Raw genomic sequence first — 19,940 nt, 5'->3', positions numbered from 1 at the left:
AAGGACCATTTGATTCATACTCAAGTCTGTTCAGTGATGTTAAAAATTTATTGACATTAATAATTTTGCATAATCTTAATAAATTTGATGACAAAAAGTTAATCTATCATGGTTTCTGTTTATGTCTTTAATTTAGAGATTATTTAAAATTTTCCATTAAAATAAATAAATAATGTAGAAATAGAGTAAAAAGCATATTTATCAGTTGGGCCTTCAGTTTCATTTCTGCTGTTTTCATATTGTCTGTTCAATGCCCCAGTGGAGTTTATTATCAGTGTAAACAATGTAAATTATCATAGGGGCACACAGAGGACACATTTACTGATTGCTTAATGTCTTTTTTACAGCTCCAATCTGATGATGAGCGCTGGAAAAGAGAGTAAAACTGAATAAAGAGGAGAGGAGGCTTATTCTCGTCTGTTGCCCTGCAGTCTGACCCAGAACAAGAGAGACAGAGAATGGGGCGTGGTCTTTTTGAAGGTTAAAGACTTGTCTCATTTGTGTACTCAGAAAGCCTGAGGCACTTCCACATTAAACTAACCAATCACAGAACACAAGACACACCTGCTCTTAGAAGAAGACCAGGGATTGGTCCCAGTGTAAAAATGACACCTGGGCAGGGCTCCAAGGCGTACCTGAAAATCTAGATGTTTTGTAGGAACAGTTTCTTCGCTTCAGGAGCTTTAGGAGATTGTGTTTCTTCTCATGCTCCATTACTATTGTCTATGCGACTTCATCAGGTACCTTCAGACCGGTTCGAGAGGTTTGGCCTAACGTGGAATGAGCAATCATACCTTTAACAAGTGGAAGGAGCAGGAAGTGATGTTCCTCAGCTAAAGCGACACTGCAACACAATGGCATCTCTTGTCCGGGACTCCATACTAAATGACGACAACTGGAATTTATATGGTAACTAATAGGTTTTTTTTTTATATATGTTCAACAATTCGACTAAATATTTCATCAACAGCAAAAAATAAAAATAAAAATAAAAAAAATGTATATGTATCTCAGGTAATATAGACAATAGTTTAGTATTAGTAAATGCTAATAGTAAACTGTTTAAAAGGACAATGAAATGGAAAAACATATATAAGTTATGTTATATTAAAAAAAAACTTCTTTTTGTTCTTAAGTCTAACAATCAAGTAAGAATTTTTGTCCGAAATATGTATAATTAAGATTTTGTGAATCATAAAGGATTATGAGTGCCCAGCATGTTAACTTTCACTTCCGTAACGTCAAACCTGTTTGATCAGTTTAAAACAAAGGGGTATGAAGTAGAAAATGTAAAGCATTAAAATAAATAGTTCAGTAATGCAACAGAAAATTTTAATGCTATAATTTAAGATGGTTTGTACAAATTAAACATAGATTAGACTTGTAGCATTTGAGAAACCATTTATAAACCTAAAAAATTGGTACATGGACACACGCTCATAAAATCTGATTGCTGATACAATCTCATACACACAATTTTCTATCTCCTCACTTGAAAGTGTAACCTTAACAGTTAATCTTTTCAATTTTACTGTGTTTTGACTTTAAACAACAATAGAGCCAAAATGTAAAAGCGAATTTAGCTCGTTTCAGTAGTAAGTGAGTTATCTAATCTAATCTTATCAGGTGAGGGGTCAGTCAGGTGCACACTCAGGTATAGGTGACAAAGATCAGCCATTTTGATTAGCATGACTAAGCGCTTTCCTTACCACCTATGTTGTGTGACTGCAATGGGATTTGAAGGCTGCAGATGCAATTTTGTTTTGATGCAGGTGCGACCAATTAGTCAAACTCTCCCAGGTCATGGAGAAGTCTCAAAGGTCATGGTTTCCAAGGATGCAGGCCAGGGCATACACCATAGAAATAAACTTCAGGTGTTACAATGTTTTCATTTTTTCTTATAAAAGCTTTCAAGAAAATGAGTAAGTGCATAGTGAAACTGGAAGTGGTCCAGTCCAAATGAACATGCATGGTAGTATGCTTACATCAAAAGGCTCTGGGGTCTGTTGCAAGATAAGCAGCGCTTAAAGGAAATACATAAAGCTATAAAAAAAGATGGGTCAGTCAGGAAAATAGATAATCATTAACAAACACCTCACAACGTCTTGCTAAAGTACAGTTACTCTGATTTTATAGTGATAGACATTAGCATTAAGAGTTCTTTGCTCCCCTCATGTTTCATGCTGAACTGAAAACAATGTGGCAAACACTGGATGACTATCTCCATCTTACAAGGCAGTTTTGGATGTTATATCTTCTCTAATACTGCCTGGTAATGATGCAGATGGTCCGCCTCAAGCGTCGTTACAAATGCTTTGCATCTCGGTGTGGATTTGCAGACTATGCAAATAAACACACACACAAATACACAAAGGAAAATATGTTATGAAAAGATTGTATTCTTTGGCTGGATGATTTGAATACTGATGCAGAAGACGTTTATTCATTGTCTCTAGGCTACATCTTACCTGGCAGTGTTCGATTGTTCACTGAAGTTCTAACACTGTCTGGTAACGATGCACTCTGGGGGCTCAGTAACAATGACTTGATGAACAAAATGAACAGAAAATGCTCTCAAAATTGTGATCAAGTGTGGAATGTAGCATATTTTGCATTTGGAATGTGTTTAAATGTTCTTTAATAAATCAAGTTAATGATTTAAAACAAGAAGACTGGATGAGACCGCTCGATAAAAATAAAGGGAGTGTAATTAAAAGAAGAGGTATGAATCTAGATCCTCTCACTTAGCCATCAGTAGAGGAATGAACCCCACCCTGTTATGTCCAAATGCCTTCATGAATGTCACAAAAGTAATTCCTCCATACTCACACACCCTCTTATGTGTGATGTGCCATTCAGCGTTCAGTTCATCCTCCTTTTCTTGTATCTTATTGTGTACATGACATCTGAGATCTGTGTGACAAACACTAAATGAACTGCAACTATTTACCTTTCCTGTTCGCTGTCCTAAAGAGGAAGTATTGCCAGTCGGAAAAATATTAAAAATGATTAAATTTTGTGTGTGTGTGTGTGTGTGTGTGTTACTTATTTGAAAGCCATTTCACGTATTTTGCAGGTCTTTATGCATTCTAGGATGGAATGCGCAAAGAAAAGTAAAAGTATTTATCTGATTTAAACAAATAAATGATTAAAGAGAGATATAAATAACACATAGACTTAAGGGACAGCTTATATGACAAATTAGTTTCTATGGAAAGTGTATCTGTAGGCATGAAACATTTGATTGTATTCTGAATGTGAATGAGGAAATAAGGTAATTTTCACCCCGTTAAGTCATTTCAGGGGCATGTTGTTTACAGAGAAATTCTGTCATCTTTTACTCCCCTTCATCTCGTTCCATACCTGTACATGACAAACGATTACAGAAGATATTTAGAATAATATTTTAGCTGTTTTTGTCCATATAAAACATATTTGCCAAGTTGTCTCAAAATCCATTTGGATGCTGATGCTTAATTCTGACAATGCCCCTTTGAATCTCTGCTTGCGCTTTATCCTTTAAAAGATCCTTTTAAACGGTTTCCTTCTAGATCTTTCTCCTGAAAAAATAACCTTATTTCTGTCATTTTCTTTTTGTCTGCTTTTATCTCTTCTACAGTCACATGACATCAGGCCCTTTCTTCTTCCTCTCCGCTGCAGTAAAATCCTCTGATTTGTGTCTTACCTGGCAAGTTTAGATGTTGAAACTCTGTCTAATACTGCCTGGTAATGCCATCAATCACAAGGAATTTGATCTCCATTTTTCCTTTTCCTTCCTTACCTACACAGCCACAAAGGATGTGCTTCTCATTTATTTATTTACTTTTTAAACGGTGTTTAGAGTTATCTTTAAAAACAATAGTATTATAAATGTTATACAGGATGTATGTAATTCTTAAACATTTATTAAAGAATATGGTTTTGACTCTTCATATTGTTTAATTGTATGTATGCTTATTTTGCTTAAATGCACACTGCAGGGACATTTATAGTGTATTTTGATCAATAAACACAATAAAAGTGAATTACAATGAAATTGGTATTTGACTTGGTGGCATTTTGTGTATGAAACACATGATTGACACATTTAAATTTGTCTCATCAAAGTTATCACACTATACCTTTCAACATGTACTTTCCACAAAAACATGCAGCGCAATAGACAGCCAGTATTTGAGTAAAACTAGAAAAATACTATATAGGCTACATATATTATCATACTACACTATATTGCCAAAAGTTTGACTACTTTAGTAATTTCCATGAATAACAAATCTTAATGTTTAAGCATATAATGATAAGTCATTGGGAAGTTGTGGCCTAATGGTTAGAGAGTCAGACTCATAATCGAAAGGTTGTAGTTTTGAGTCTCCAGTGGTGTAATGTAAAAAATATTTTTTTGAGAGTATCTGTATTTTACTTTAGTTTTTATATTTCAGCCAACTTTTACTTTTACTCCACTAAATTTCCTAATTAAAATGTATACTAATGTAGGCTATATCACACACATCACACACTGATTTATTAGTCTATTAAAATTCAATATTCCAGGCATTCTAAATTGTTGAAGGCAAAAATGCCTCTGTATGCTTTTTATATTTATAGAATTTCGTGTAGGCCTAGTTAACTTAATCTGTGTCACACAAAGAGTACAGTTTTTCTGTGGATCCAGTAAAGCAATAAAAGACTTACATTTTAGACTCAATATTGTTTGTTTTTGCAAAATTTTGATAAAGTAAATAGTTCCAAACAGAACACAGCACTGTTTTGCGTCTGTTTATTTATTTCTTTTCCATTTTGCATTTACTTGTACTTTTACTTTAAATACTTAAGTACATTTAAGATTTTAAAAAATACTTTTTGTACTTAAGTACAATAAATATCACATACTTTAAGATTTTACTCAAGTAATATTCTAAATAGTAACTTCAAACAAAGTCATTTTCTGGTAAGATATCTGTACTTTCACTTGAGTATGACTTTCAGGTACTTTATTCGCCACTGTGAGTCTCGTACTGTGGGGAGTGAATGTACAGCGCTCTCTCCCACCTTCAATATCATGACTTAGGTGCCCTTGAGCAAGGCACTGAACACCCAACTGCTCCCCGGGCTCCACATCAAAAAATGTCTGCCCACTGCTCCGGGTGTGTGTTCACGGTGTGTGTGTGTTCACTGCTAAGTTTGTGCAAGCTGGATGGGATAAATGCAGAGCACTAATTCCTAGTATGGGTCACCATACTTGGCCAGATGTCACATCACTTTCACTTTCTCTTTTTCACTCTCTTGATATTCTGTATGATATTCATGATATCCTAGCAACAGTTTGGACAGAACCCTTTTCTATTCTAACATGACAATGCCTCTGTGTATAAGGCAAGGTTAAAAAGAAGACTGTGTCCCAATACTTCTGGCAATATAGTGTATAGACATTTTGGACTGTTTGGGTTTATATAGAGAGAGTGTATAATGTGGCTTGAACTCAGACAGCATGACTTTATCATCCAGTCCACTAGATGGCAGCACTTACATCATGTGGTCTTGAAGGTTTACAATAGCGAATAAACCGAATTGGGCTACCACTTCCTTGGCACGCTTTGCGACATAATTTACAGATAAAATTAATACTTATTAACAAACAGTATTTGTTGACCAACCGACATGTCTGGAATTCCGCCGGATTCTTGGCAACCCCCCACAGTATCGCTGGACACAACGTGAGTCACAGAATAGACAATACAACAATAGATTTGTGAATGAATGAGTCTCGTCTTAACACAGAAGTAACATAAATATGTGAGCATTGGTTAACTTGTTTGTTTCATGTTTGTATTAAACAAGTTAAAGATCTAATCACGTTTATCAGTTGTGCTGGTTAGATTGTTCTAAATCGGATATGGTGCTGTAATAATCCAACTCAATCGGTTCTTTCGAGCTGTTACAAAATTCATGCGTTCAGTGATTCTTTCTGCGCTAATTTTTAATATATATATATATATATATATATATATATATATATATATATATATATATATATATATATATATATATATATATATATATATATTTTTATTTTAACTTTTAAATATCTAAAAGATGTTGCATGACTTGGATATACAGAAGCTAGATGATGGAGTGTGTTGTGCATTTCTATATGCTGCATGGCATACTACACTTTTATCCAAAGCGACTCTCAGTGCATTCAGGCTTTACGTTTTTTTTTTACCTAACATGTGTTCATAACCTTTTGCGCTGCTAATGCAAAGTTCTACCACTGAGCCACAGGAACTTTTACAGCAAACCCTCACTTTACTCTGTCTTTCCAGGATGGGAACTATCGTTCTAGAACTGTACTGGAATCATGCGCCAAAAACATGCAAGAATTTCGCAGAGCTGGGCAGAAGAGGATATTACAACAACAACAAGTTCCACCGCATCATCAAAGACTTCATGGTTCAAGGAGGCGATCCAACAGGGACAGGTGAGGATAAAGGGAATACTCATCATTCAACACTCCTTTTAGATTTTGGACTATTCCATAAGATAAATCACAGTATGCTGATTTAAGTGGCTGTTGAGAAACGGCATAAAGGTAGCGATTAATGTTTTATCAAGCAAAACAATCTACTGTTTTGTCAGTACAATGGACTTTTTACTTGTACATTTTTATTTGCTGTTTGTAAAATGTATTTATATAAATATTTAATTGATTTTATATCTGCAGGTCGTGGTGGTGCGTCTATATATGGCAAGCAGTTTGAAGATGAATTGCATCCAGATTTGAAATTTACAGGTGAGTAATATAACACATAATGCATGAGCAGATTTAATAGTATTGGTAAAAGCACTGCTACTTATAAAACTATGAAAAGTTTGTAAAATGCTCAATAGATCCCGTAAGTAGAATAAATTCCTAGGGAAATATTACTTTTATGAAAGAAATTCCAGCATAGGAACTAGTTTACAGCTTAACTTTGGGTTTTACAAAACAGCCAGTGCTTGATTTATTTATGTATTTTGTAGGTGCTGGAATTCTCGCAATGGCCAATGCAGGGCCAGATACAAACGGAAGCCAGTTCTTCCTCACGTTGGCTCCCACACAGTGGTTGGATGGGAAACACACTATATTTGGACGGGTGTGCCAGGGCATTGGAGTCCTTAATCGTATTGGCATGGTTGAAACCAACAGTCAGGACCGCCCTATTGATGACATTAAAATTCTCAGAGTAAATCTACCTAACTAAGACGTCTGCTTGCATAACATTTCATGCTTTGTTTTTTTGTACAGCCCTTTTATTACATTAAACTTTCTGAGTTTTCATAAAATATACTCTGCTCTTTTGATTCCCCCAGTACAAACACATGTCCACATGGTGGTGTCTTAACTATTTGAGGTTCATTACAGAAAAATGTCTATTTAATGTGTACATTCCTTTACATTACACCAAAGGACTTAGAAAAGTTACACATTTTTTTGGAGATGTAATTGTAGTTGACAGTCATGATTACAACACAGTCACACTGCATTAGTTGCTCATAGATTTGAAATGCTTTCTTTGTAACGGAACAAGAGAGAACTTGATCATATAATTTCTCATATCAAATATAGAAATTAAGCATACTCATGGCACAGCACAAGGTCACTAACAGAATATGCAATCATAAATCGTGTCCTTTCTAACTCCTGGAAATGATGCTAATTATTAAATATTCAATATTTAAAACTTTGTATTGAATAAATGTTAGGCAAAAAGCTTTAAAAAAAAAAAAGGTTCAACAGAAATGGCATACACAACATGGCCTAGCAGTGAACAACATCAGTTGAAACCAATATCACCATAATCCTGGTTTCCTGGACAGATGTTTTATGATCCTAGACCTCAAAGGATTTTTAAGGAAAACCCACATTTCACAATGCAGCTATCCTGGATTAAGCTTAATCTGTGTCTATGGAAAAAAAGTAAAATCCATAGAGGTTATGACCCACAAAATCCTATTAAGGTTGGAGCCTAAAAGTGGGTTCCTGTTGCCAATGAGTTGTATAAATTAATTGAAAGCATTGCTTTTTATCATCTGGGAAAATGATCAGTCAGAAAGAAAAATAATTTCTCTCCTCAGTCTGTAGATTGTCTCTTTAAAATGCATGAAACACACTTCTATTTAAATAAAGATATGTATGATTTACAGACTAATCTGAAGGATGTTAACTCCACTACATATTCTGATACATGTTTAATTTATTTTACATTAATAATATTATATGTATAATACATCTATACTAGCGATACTAGAATATAAGTTTAAAACAATACTATTAAGACAGCATACTACAGAACATAAAATTATAAAAATTCATACATCTCCCTGTCCATGACTTGTATTTTCCAAAAGCCTTGGTGCTGATTAAGCACATTTTACATAATGCCCTCAAGGTATGTGAAACACTGTACATCACTGAAAGAAATATCAATAAAGCTCTTACCATGGATCACATAAAAACAATGCCTGAAGGCTCAATTTATCTCATAGCAGGTTAACTTGCATGAGAAAATCATAAAGAAAATCTCTAATAAGCTGTCCCCTCAGAATACCCAACTGTCAAAACGCATGACTGCTTTGTTCGTCATGGCCGCTCTGCTTTAAGGCAATACATATTATGTACAGTATGTGTATAGAAAAAGTATCTGCATCTGTAAAAGCATGATTCAGTGTTCGCTATGAAACGAATAATCATTGCTTTTTTTAAAAGCGTTTTGTAAAAAGGTGGGCTCACAATCAGCAATAGTAGATTACTTATAGATTCCATTCCATAAATAAATGTTTCTGTAAAAAAACAAGGCACTATTAACTTTATACAGAAGGAAGGATATATGAATTTGTGTCAGCTGTTGTCTTACTTTTGACTTTTTAATATATTAGTTAATTCAAACTTAATACATTTTTCCATCAGGACTAATTGACTGAACTGCTATTTAATATATAGGTACACTGACATAATAGCAGTTCAACATTAAAGGCTTTCTGGGGTCTTTTCTCTGTCTGTACAGGAAGACAGAGTATAATGATGTGCCGAGGGTCTCTGAGACTGAGGTAGATCCTCTGCTGGAGTGCAAGCCAACTGGAGACGCTGAGGGCAACGTACACAAAACATTTTTCAATCCATAGGAAATGAAATTCAATTAAATTGGCCTGGTTCTGTTAAAGGTTTCAGAAACATTTCCAGTCATTAAATGTAAAATTTTCTTGACAACACCTACCTCCCAGAATGTCCCTTTTCCTATGTAGAGTTTGTAAATCATGTTAATGGGGATGAGAGAGAGAGAGGATACCGCGAGGAACCAACCAAGACCATATGCCCACCACGGATACATATATGTGTTATTAAACTTCAGGGGACTGTACTTGACCAGAGAGAAGACAAAGGTGCCCTATAGGACACAATTGACAAAAATGTAGTTTGATTATTTTGTTTGTTTGCTTGCTTTTTACATATGGTGCATATCAAATAGTGTTTCGCTCAGATATGTTCCCATTTTAACCTGTGATAGAAACAGACTTACTACGCAGACAGAGGGGGTGATATAGAGCCAGCAGTACTTCATCATGGGCCAGGGTTTGTAGCCAATCATGTCTTCTATGTTCTCATAGAATCGGTCAGCACCTTGGAGAAAATAGGCACATGAAGCCCAAAGGAAAATGTAGTAAGTATCATTTAAGGCAAGTTTACGTGTTGGCTACTCACCATAAACCCAGCCAATGGCCACAGACTGACACGTAGCCAGGAACAAGAGAGTGGTTCCACTACACACGTAATGATCAAACAACTGGATGATATACAGACCGCCCTGTGAAACAGAAAGTAGGATAAAAGCAATGATATTCTAAAGAACAGTATACAAAGCCATAGACTGTGACTGTTTGAACTCAGTGTAACATAAGTGAATTGTAAATCTGAGCGGATTTAGGGTTGACTGAAAGGTTGCTTTTTGATTTTTTAATTATTAGCTGAATTGTCATGAGCCTACCTCTGTGATCATGAAGAGGCCCATCAGGTAGCAGACAAGGCATATCCCTAAAAGCAGCAGCTCTCTTCTAAAGCCACGTCTCAACACCGTGGGAAAGATGTCTGTCACTGACGTCATTATGCTCTCCAGTCCAACAAACTGAGTGATACAAAAAAAGGACATTGGATGGGGAGGCAGGAACAGGGGGAAGAGCAAAGCAACAGGTGTTAGGCTAAGAAAGAGAAGGAGGTCTAACCTGGCTGTCAACGCCCAAGAGGATGATCATGATAAAGAAACACACAGCCCAGAACTGAGGGCATGGCAACAATGTCACCGCCTGAGGATACACTATAAACACCAGTCCTGGACCTGACGACAGCCAAGGGAGGAGGTACAATGACCAACACCACCTAAAGTATCTTACAGTATCCATGCGTTACCACTTCCATTACACAGCAATCAAATAAATAATGTGATGTCTACTAAAACCCACTAGGATAACAAATTAACGAGTCTGCCTTAATTTGTTTGATTATTGAAGACCATTGGCATATGCAACGACGTTTAAAACAAAAAATATTATTCCATTAAAAATTATTTGTTGGAATGTATTGTTAAAGAAAAAAAGAACAATAAAAAATGTTTTTTTTTCTTACCAGACTCAGCCACAAGGGATATGTCCACCCCCTGCTCTTGTGCCATGTGTCCCAGAACAGAGAAAATGGCAAACCCACCTAAAAAACTGGTTCCGCTGTTCAGCAAGCACAGGTAGAAAGAGTCCCTGTAGGAACATTTTGTTTAGAAATGCTCAAATTAACAGAGTCACATCATTGTGTCTTTTGTGTAAACAAATTGTAAAATATTGTGTAATATTTCATATATAGAGAGAGACAGAGAGAGAGAGAGAGATGATAGAAAAGGTCCAATTACAGAATCTCTTTTATCAGTTCAAATAAAATATTATACTTCATATTATGCACACTCACCTATAACAGTTATTTTTATACTGATTATAGCTTCCAAGAGAGCTGAGGTATCCAAGACATATGGCGTAAGAGTAAAAGATTTGAGTCCCAGCGTCCATCCATACCTTACAAAGACCGAACGAGTGATACAATTCAGAAAAAGCAACATACAAAACAGGATATAGCAAAGAAAAAATTGAGATGGTTGATTAATTTATTAATCCAGATTTTCAGTAAAGCATTCTAGGCCTTTGAATGCCTTCACCTGTGGGTCAGCTAGCCGTGTCAGATCTGGGTACATGTAGTAGTAGATGCCGCTGACAGCACCAGGTAAAGTGATCCCTCGTATCAGCAGTATCAGGAGCATAACGTAAGGGAATGTTGCTGTGACATAGACTGCCTATAAATATAATAAATATTTTAATTAGACTTTTAATTGAAAGTAATATACAGATTCTGTAAAAAAAAAATCCTGATATTTGTAATAAAAATATTTGAAATATACATATTTAAGTCATTTGCAGGACATTTTGTCATTAAGCTCAAAGCATTTTCTTAACAGGTAACGGGAATGTGTTTAACCTTCCCAGTAGATTTCACGCCTTTCCAGACGCAGAAGTAGATCAGGATCCAAACAAGTAGAAGAATAAGAGCCAAGTCCCATCGTATTGTGCCCAAATGATGTATTCCACTGGACAGTTGCAAAACTCTGTGACTGAACACGCAGAAAGCATTTAAACCATATAATAAAAGAGTGAACTCACTGACTTACATAGATGAACTCCTTCATCTTCATGCACCATGGTACACCATTTTAACATGGTACCATGTCCAGTAAAATCTATAAAATGTCTTTAATATTAATTGTTATTTTATTTTCAGTGTGTGTTCATTGCCTTTTTATTTAACTCACCGCCAGAATTCCATCACAGAAGAAGAAGCATTAAGAGGAGACGTCCACCCTGAACTAGAATTCCTCCCACTAAGCACAATACAAGCATCTAACACCAAAGAGATATTAATGGATTAAAGTAACATAGTAAACATAGTGCTAACGATCATGAAGAGGCCATATACCCAAACCTAACCAGATTAAATTTATCAAAACATCTGGTTCATACATAGCTAAACAAGATTCTATACATATCCTACTCTATTCCTGGCATTAGCATCAATGTTTGGTAAAAGAGGGTACAACGGGATAAATACATTATCTAATAATATAGTTGCAAACAGCAATTATGGGCCAAGCACTCCAGCAGCAAAATTAGTAATTAATAAGAGCATTAGACCAAATGCAACAATGAGTAATAAAAACAATTTTAGGATGATTGTAATTGAAATAGCAGAAAAATCATAAATTCAACCTCTAGTGATATGATTAAATGGCTTGTCACCTTTGACCTACAGGTGGTGCTGTAATCAAATAATCTTGGTGTGTTCTGTGTGAGGTGACAAAGCTTCCCAAAGATTTAGCCTCAAGACTCATTTTGGCACCATGCCTAAAATTTGTAACGGTGCTGTACGAAAACGGTTTTTTCAATCAACATGAAATGCATACATTTTTGCCAGCACAGTCTGAAGATGATCTGACTTGATTTTGGTAAAAATCAGACCAACAGTTGAGAAGGAGTTAGAAAAATAAAGTTTTTAAAATAAATCAAGATGGTGGAAAGGGAGTTCCGATTTCCTAAGCGAAACTTGGTATGCATGTTGTTGGCATGAGCCAGGGAATTTTTTGAGACCAGTTTCATTACAATAGCCTGATGCAATCAAAAGTTATTAGCATTTTTGGAAATTTCATAATTAAAGGTTAATGAATGGATTATTACTATTGGCCAATAGGTGATGCTGTTACCAAATTGATGTGCCATGGTCAGTGTCTGGTGACAATGGCACATACATAGTTTGGTGTAAATATGTGAAATCTTTGCAGAGATACAGCCTACAGATGCAGATTTGCATCTTTCTAGCAAATTCGTTCATGCACTATATGATAACCATTTTCTGTTATTTTTGCCAGCTTGGTCTGAAAATGATCCGAGCCAAATTTTGTGAAAATTGGACCAATGATCTAGGAGGAGTTCGAAAAAGTAGGTTTTCAACATGAATCAAAATGGTGGACAATATGTTCAGCCAAAATTGGTAAAATTGGTATCGGTATTCTCATCATGATCCAATGAATCTATCAACATCAGTCTGATTACAAAAGGTTATGTAAGTTATTTGCATTTTTCTAAATTTCATTATAACATTTGACAACCAAGCGCTGCCCCCAAACTTTTTGAGTACTATGAGGGTATGGAGCTGAATGCTAATGCATACATAAAATACAGTATTTTAGAACATAATTCAAAATGGCCAATGCCCAAAATGGCTGACATGGAAAAACCTGATGCACCGAATCTAAAGAGAGCAGTTTTGTGATGTTTGGCCAAAGCATCCAGATGTTATTAGCAAATTTTTCATATTGCCTGACCACTAGGGGGCACAGCACCGAAGCACTGCAGGTAGTCTCAGGCGATGCTTCTTATTACACCCACCAAGTTTGGTCTCAATATGCCAAACCGTTGCGGAGATATAGGCTCACATCCACTTTTACATGGTTTTTGTAGAATTCGTTCACGTGCTATTCAAAAACAGTATGACTATTCAACTTGAATTGCCAACGTGGTCTGAAGATGATATTATTCAGTTTTCATGACAATTGGTTCAATGGCCTAGGATGAGTTTGAAAAAGTAGTTTTCACGAACTATTGAAAATAGCGAAAAAACTAAATCTTAAATTTTTTACATTTTGGTGTTCTTTCGACTCGGCATGAGCCAAGGAATCCGAAGAAAACATAATTTAAATTTTGTGGCTTACAGTTAAAAAGTTATTAGCACAACCTTTTTAAAAGTTTAGACAAGTGGTGGCGCTAGAGAGTTTGAGTTAGAGACTCCAAATTTGCTATGGTAACTTTTCTCACTGCCCTCTATCAGTGTGCCAAATTTCAACATCTTACCCGCAAGCGGTTCTATGGGCTGCCAAAAAATCACGCTAACAGATAGAATAGGTGCCTAAATAGTAGTAGTTGTAGTGTGTGTACTGACACATTTAATATAAACAATGTAATCACAATAAATAAAAAAAATCACAAACTTGCGTGATAATGCTAGCAACTAGATTTAATTCCTCCAGAACATACTGGAGTTAAAATGTCCTACTTTTGCTAGATTTTTTTTTTAAAGAAAAGATGAAAAATTATTAATAAAAAAAGTGAAGTGAGTGAAGTGAAGTGACATTCAGCCAAGTATGGTGACCCATACTCAGAATTTTTGCTCTGCATTTAACCCATCCGAAATGCGCACACACAGATTAGTGAACACACACACACACACACTGTGAGCAGTGGGCAGCCATTTATGCTGCGGCGCCCGGGGACTAGTTGGGGGTTCGATGCCTTGCTCAAGGGCACCTAAGTCGTGGTATTGAAGGTGGAGAGAGAGCTGTTCATGCACTCCCCCCACCCACAATTCCTGCCGGCCCTGCCGGCCCGAGACTAGAACTCACAACCCTTCGATTGGAAGTCCAACCCTCTAACCATTAGGCCACGACTTCCCCACAAATATAATTGTGATTCAAGACTTACATACATTCATACACAGATTTATACATCTGACTTTTAACCAAATGTACCTGTGTTCCACAGATTGTTGCAGCTGGCCCAGGGCAGTTCCACACTGAAGGCTGAGAAAAGGTACAGGAAGGCCCAAACTATGATGATGATGTAGGTAATAGAGCCATAGACAATAATAATTTGACTGGCATAACCCATTCCTGAAAAAGAGAGCTGTGTTAACACTGCAATTTTTAAACAAATGTTACCTTATTTTACTTGCAGATAAATTGAAATCATGTAACAGATTATACAATAAAAATATGTAAAAGTACATGCAAGTGTTAGAGGACACTGTTTAATATGTAATAACATATAGTTTAGCGATTAGCAACAAATTAATATAATAGGTGAAAACTAGTTTCTGCAATAACTAAGTGCCTAGAAAAGCATTATAAAAATGTAAAGAATTAATTAACAAAACGTAATTGCTGAAAAAATAAATTATTTTTCATATAAACTTACATTTAAACTATTAACACATTGAATTAAAGCCCACAGAAACACTGTTAGCAAATGCATTACATTTCATACAACAGCAGAAACAAGTTTGTATTTACAATCCACAAAATATTTTAAAAAGCGGAATATTAGCTATATACTAAAAACCTTTATTTATTTCAAAGAGACTTAACAAATATGTGTTTTCACTAAGAAGAGACACATAATGCATTCAAATTGAGAAGTGAGCACCCCACCTTCAAAAAGAGGACAGATCTTTCTCCAACATGTGATGCCTCCCTGACTGGTGTACTGACCCAAAGATGTCTCAAGCACAAAAAGCGGGATACCACAAGTGAGCAGGTACAGGATATATGGAATGAAAAAAGCCCCTAAGGATTTAAGAGAGCCAATAAAATATTACTATATATTATATTAAAAATCGATGGAATTGTATTAATAATAGATAGATAGATAGATATTGTTTAGGAAAAAAGTTCATGTTTTATGATCAATGTTACCCACCTGCAATACAAATTCAATTCACATTGAAATGTGTAACTGATTGTGAATGTTAACTGGCTTTATAATTTACTTTAGTATATAAGCACAGGGATTTCTTTTAGTATATGTGCTGCCGAAGCAAGCATGCACCGTGATTTATATGTAAACTAAGAAACAGATGGTTTATAAATGAATGCTTCCTAATAAATTCAGATTATGTAGTCCCTTAGTCACAAATAAAATTAAAACCATAAACAAACCTATCATAAACTATGTAAAGTATTGTCCAAAACTACTTACCGCCTCCATTTTTATAGCAAAGATATGGGAACCTCCAAACATTTCCAAGCCCTATGATAGCTCCAGCCACAGTCAGAAGAAATTCGATCTTGTTTGCCCATTGGCCTCTCTCTTCGGGACTTAAATCAGCCTGTTGGTTCCCTGTCCGTCTGGTGGGGGAGCCTGCCATACTCACAGTGTTTATGCCTGTCTGTCGGCGCTTAAGTAGGTGTGTGTATGATATTGAAGAAGGGTGCTTGTGATTCTTTACTGCAGCTTTTAAGTATTACCAGGGGTGGGCGGGGGGTGATGAGGCTACCAGGTGTTTTTATCCTGAGGGCGAGAGTAGAGATGTGTTAACTTGTTCTTCCACTTAGTTTATTAGTGCTTTGACTAGAGGCATTTAAAAAAAAATAAAAGGTTTCTTCTCAGCACTCACTCATCAATCATGCTGTGACCTGTGCAGTTCTTCCAGTGCCCTTTACTCAACTTCTGGTTATATGAGAGGTTGATTTGCTGACTCTAACCAGACAGCTAGCCATTATCTCTGTACTTTCATATATGTTCAGTGATTTCTAAAATATGGAGAAACAATGGGTACCTTCCACTAGCAAATTTTCCACTTTGATTATAACTAGAATGTTCTTAAAAATGTATACTATTTGATTTCTCTTTATAAAAAAGTTCTACCCCTAAAATCACTTTAGACCAGCAGAATGTTATACTTCTTATACTGTTGGCTAAAATGAAGGCTAAATAAACTTAAAAGTAAAGAAAAATTACAACTGTATCCTGAGTCCTGACAGAAGGAATTTCACAATAGAATGTTCTATGTTGGTACCATAAGATTTTAATAATATTATTTACATTTAATTTTACAAAGTAATTTGTGTTAAATCAGCTTTGACACATAATAGCAAAGAAATGGTTTGGGATGTATTTATGTTTATGTGTTTTTTTAATTTACTCTTTGAATTAAATATTAAGGTGCTGTTTTTTTCTTACTGCCATTTAAGGGGTCTGAGATGAGGAATGTCACATTTTGATTTAAACTGTGTTTATTGCATCTGTTCATTGCTTTCATGGGAGACATTCATATCTGAGAAGTGCTTGGTTTTGATTACACTCTGCATTAGCAAGATCAAGATGGCCTTGTGTTAAGGATAAACTGCTCAAAGATATGATTTGATGCATAATTTAATAAAAGTAAGGATCAAGCATTGCAATAAATGATGCAAGCCTCAAGCTCTCATAACATCTTGGATGAACTTAAAGTGTTTTTATAACTTAATTTGATCTGTAAACTTGCTCTGCAACCTCTTTGTCTGTATTGTCTTGACTCCGCCCTCCTTACAAAAATGTATGCTTATATCATCTCAATAAATGACTAATGGGAACCTTACGCAACAGCTTTTATAACACAGGATTGAACTGTTTTTTTTTTTTAGAATTGTTATTTAAGAGTTGAATCATCTGAGTGAATCTGAATCAACAGATTCTTTGCAAAGCTATCAGTGAAATCATAATGATCATTCTATAATTTGTGGTATAGTTTATTACCATCTATTCGATTTAAACACAACAGTGTAATCCAGTAGCTTTACAAACTGTCAGATAGATTAAAACTGATAAGCAAGGCGAGTTTTGTGTGAAAATGAATGAAGTATTGACAATTTAATCACGCTTAATTACAGGTGTATTAACATTTCTCAGCAAGTGTTAACACCTTTGGCAAATTCTTCTAGAATTACATCAGCCATGTCTGTCAATTTCTTTACATTTTCACAACTTCTGCTCAGTTTACATATCTTACTCAATCCAGATGTCAGAGCACCTGACTGTAGTGCAGTACCAATTTCTATATTTTCTTTTTTTTTATTAAAAAAATTGAAAAAAAATGGTAAATAATGATTTGTTGCAATATGTTTACATTATATATAACAATTAACAAATTACTAATGAATCATAATTTGAACTACACATCCATTTTATTTTCATTTTTATATACAACTTGTTAAGAACATTGTACAGTTAAATAGTTGGTACTTTGTTTAAACATACTTAACTGTTACAGGTTGAAGTTGAATTGCAGTTAAATGTGAAAAGCTTTCTTTTACTGTTAGATCATGCCTCCATGCCAGAAATATCAGGTCCAGCCCCGGATGTCATATCTTGTCAGAAAATATCCACTTTTTTCTGGTAACAGAACAAATAGTCAACAAATCGTCTAAAACCCAAAACCCATCTTCACCAGCGAGTCTTGTCTGGAACTTGTATGGTACCCAAAACTGTATTAATAATCTTCTATCAGCCAAGAAGCTGACTGAGTAAAGCCAGAGAAGAATAGAAGCAGGAGATGAAGTGTTGATGATAAAAAGGAGCAGAGTTTTTGGAATAATCACTTGTGTATGTTTCAGAGCTTAGACTGCGTCTGACCAGTTAAAAGTGTTATAATACCACAAGCCATAGCAATGGAAAATCACTACTTCAGTTGTGACATTAAAAACCTTGAAAAAAAGTCATTCGCTTATCTCTTACTCATGAAGACAAATAGCCCTTGAAACTACACATCGTAAGACTAAACAACAATGGAAAAATAATAACATTAAAACCAGTAATATAAATGACTACAAATGGTTATAATGCATATTATAAATAATAATATGATTAAATGGAAAAATAAAATTATTAAATGATCAGTTATTATGAATAAATGAAGGAATGAATATAAAATAAAGTAAAACTCAACTCTAATGTATGATTGCTCTCCTGAAGCAAGACACACACAGTTTGCATTTGAGGACCCTTAGATTAGTTTTGTGAGAGAAATAGAGAGTGCAAAATTACAAAATAACAAATATTTATTTGAACATTCCAGCCTGATCTTGTTTATGGGAAAGGAACATTGGGCGTCCAAAGGTTTAGTCATTTAAGAAATCTAATGTTTTTGCTCTCATTATTAAATGGTATCACAAATGTCTTAGCTGACAAAAATGTGTCCAAAAACAATAATAAAGGCAAACTAGCTAAATCAGAAATAACAGATTTTGGATGTTAGTACAGTTTTGATAATGTTTACATATCCAAGTCAAAACAGACTTGTGGATGGTCTGAAAGCCAGTATCTTATCTCTGGATATAAGTTCAATCCCATCAGTCAAACTAGGATTGTGATTCAATTCCATTTCCACCACTTTGACCTCACTGCTCAGTGCATCATGTAGCCTATATAAGCAGCTTTCTGCCTGCTACTACATAACCATAAAGGGGTCATATGACAGTGTTAAAAGAACATTATTTTATGTATTTATTGTAATGCACTGTGTTTATGCGGTTTAAGATAAAAATGTTTTACAAAGCTCATCGTTCTGAAAAGTGAGGTTTACGTTGATTGGCCAGCTATCCAGTGTTTTGTGATTGGCCTCAAGCGTGTGACGGATATGTTACGCCACTTACCATACCATGATGCCGTCTCCTGGCACTATGAGACAAAACCAATACACTCTAAAAATGGCTGGGTTAAAAATAACCCAATTGGCAACCCAGCACTGGGTAAATATTGGACAGAACACGTGCTGGGTTAAAGTAACCCAGCATGCTGGTTTACACATTTTAACCCAGCATGCTGGGTTATTGAGAAAACCCAAGATAGAGTCATTTTTACCATTTGTGGGTTTGCATTTTTATGATTCTGGGTTATTCTTGCTGGGTTATTCTCATAATTTCACTTTTACTTAAAGCAATCATTGATTAATAAATAAAGAATACAGGTTATTTAGACTGTTAAAAATATTTTTAATGCCATCTGACATTCAAAAATTTGTACCAATGACAAACAACATGGAATTTTCCCTTTTTTTGTTTCCAGCAAATGCAAAATAAATAATTAAAATAAAAATCACAGAATTACAGTTGCAATAAATAAGAATTTTTTTTTTCTGAATGACCTGTGTCTAGCCGTTTAACTATTACATTTTGACATATTTAGCTATTTAAATACACAGTGAAATGACATTAACATTCTTTAAATTTAAAGATGTCCTTAAATTTATATCAAGTATATAAAGACTCCTATGTAGGTAGATGTGCACT

General features: G+C 35.1%; 2 protein-coding genes across 3 annotated transcripts; one reads left to right on the top strand and one right to left on the bottom strand.

Moving 5' to 3' along the window:
* The first annotated feature begins 663 nt into the window (after window positions 1–663).
* Window positions 664–7,325, top strand: LOC113095035 (peptidyl-prolyl cis-trans isomerase-like 1). 2 transcript variants are annotated; one of them, XM_026260664.1, is made up of 4 exons: window positions 664–909; window positions 6,324–6,478; window positions 6,722–6,790; window positions 7,021–7,325. In XM_026260664.1, the coding sequence occupies exons 2-4, from the start codon at window positions 6,325–6,327 to the stop codon at window positions 7,239–7,241; spliced, it is 444 nt and encodes a 147-aa protein (XP_026116449.1). In that variant the 5' UTR covers window positions 664–909; window position 6,324; the 3' UTR covers window positions 7,242–7,325. The 2 variants fall into 2 exon arrangements, with proteins under 2 accessions (XP_026116449.1, XP_026116441.1); XM_026260656.1 differs by lacking the exon at window positions 664–909 and adding an exon at window positions 5,542–5,714.
* A 71-nt stretch (window positions 7,326–7,396) lies between these two features.
* Window positions 7,397–16,171, bottom strand: slc6a11a (solute carrier family 6 member 11a). Its single transcript, XM_026260483.1, has 14 exons — window positions 15,871–16,171; window positions 15,324–15,458; window positions 14,646–14,786; window positions 11,880–11,967; window positions 11,549–11,681; window positions 11,232–11,366; window positions 10,988–11,091; window positions 10,658–10,782; window positions 10,258–10,370; window positions 10,023–10,160; window positions 9,740–9,842; window positions 9,558–9,658; window positions 9,255–9,425; window positions 7,397–9,124 (listed from the first exon to the last, which is right to left on the bottom strand). The coding sequence occupies exons 1-14, from the start codon at window positions 16,037–16,039 to the stop codon at window positions 9,008–9,010; spliced, it is 1,773 nt and encodes a 590-aa protein (XP_026116268.1). The 5' UTR covers window positions 16,040–16,171; the 3' UTR covers window positions 7,397–9,007.
* Window positions 16,172–19,940: the final 3,769 nt, after the last annotated feature.

This window comes from Carassius auratus, chromosome 6, assembly GCF_003368295.1.
Source record: "Carassius auratus strain Wakin chromosome 6, ASM336829v1, whole genome shotgun sequence".
Taxonomy (NCBI): domain Eukaryota; kingdom Metazoa; phylum Chordata; class Actinopteri; order Cypriniformes; family Cyprinidae; genus Carassius; species Carassius auratus.
The sequence above is the reverse complement of the archived record's forward strand: the minus strand, read 5'-3'. Positions and strand labels throughout refer to the sequence as shown.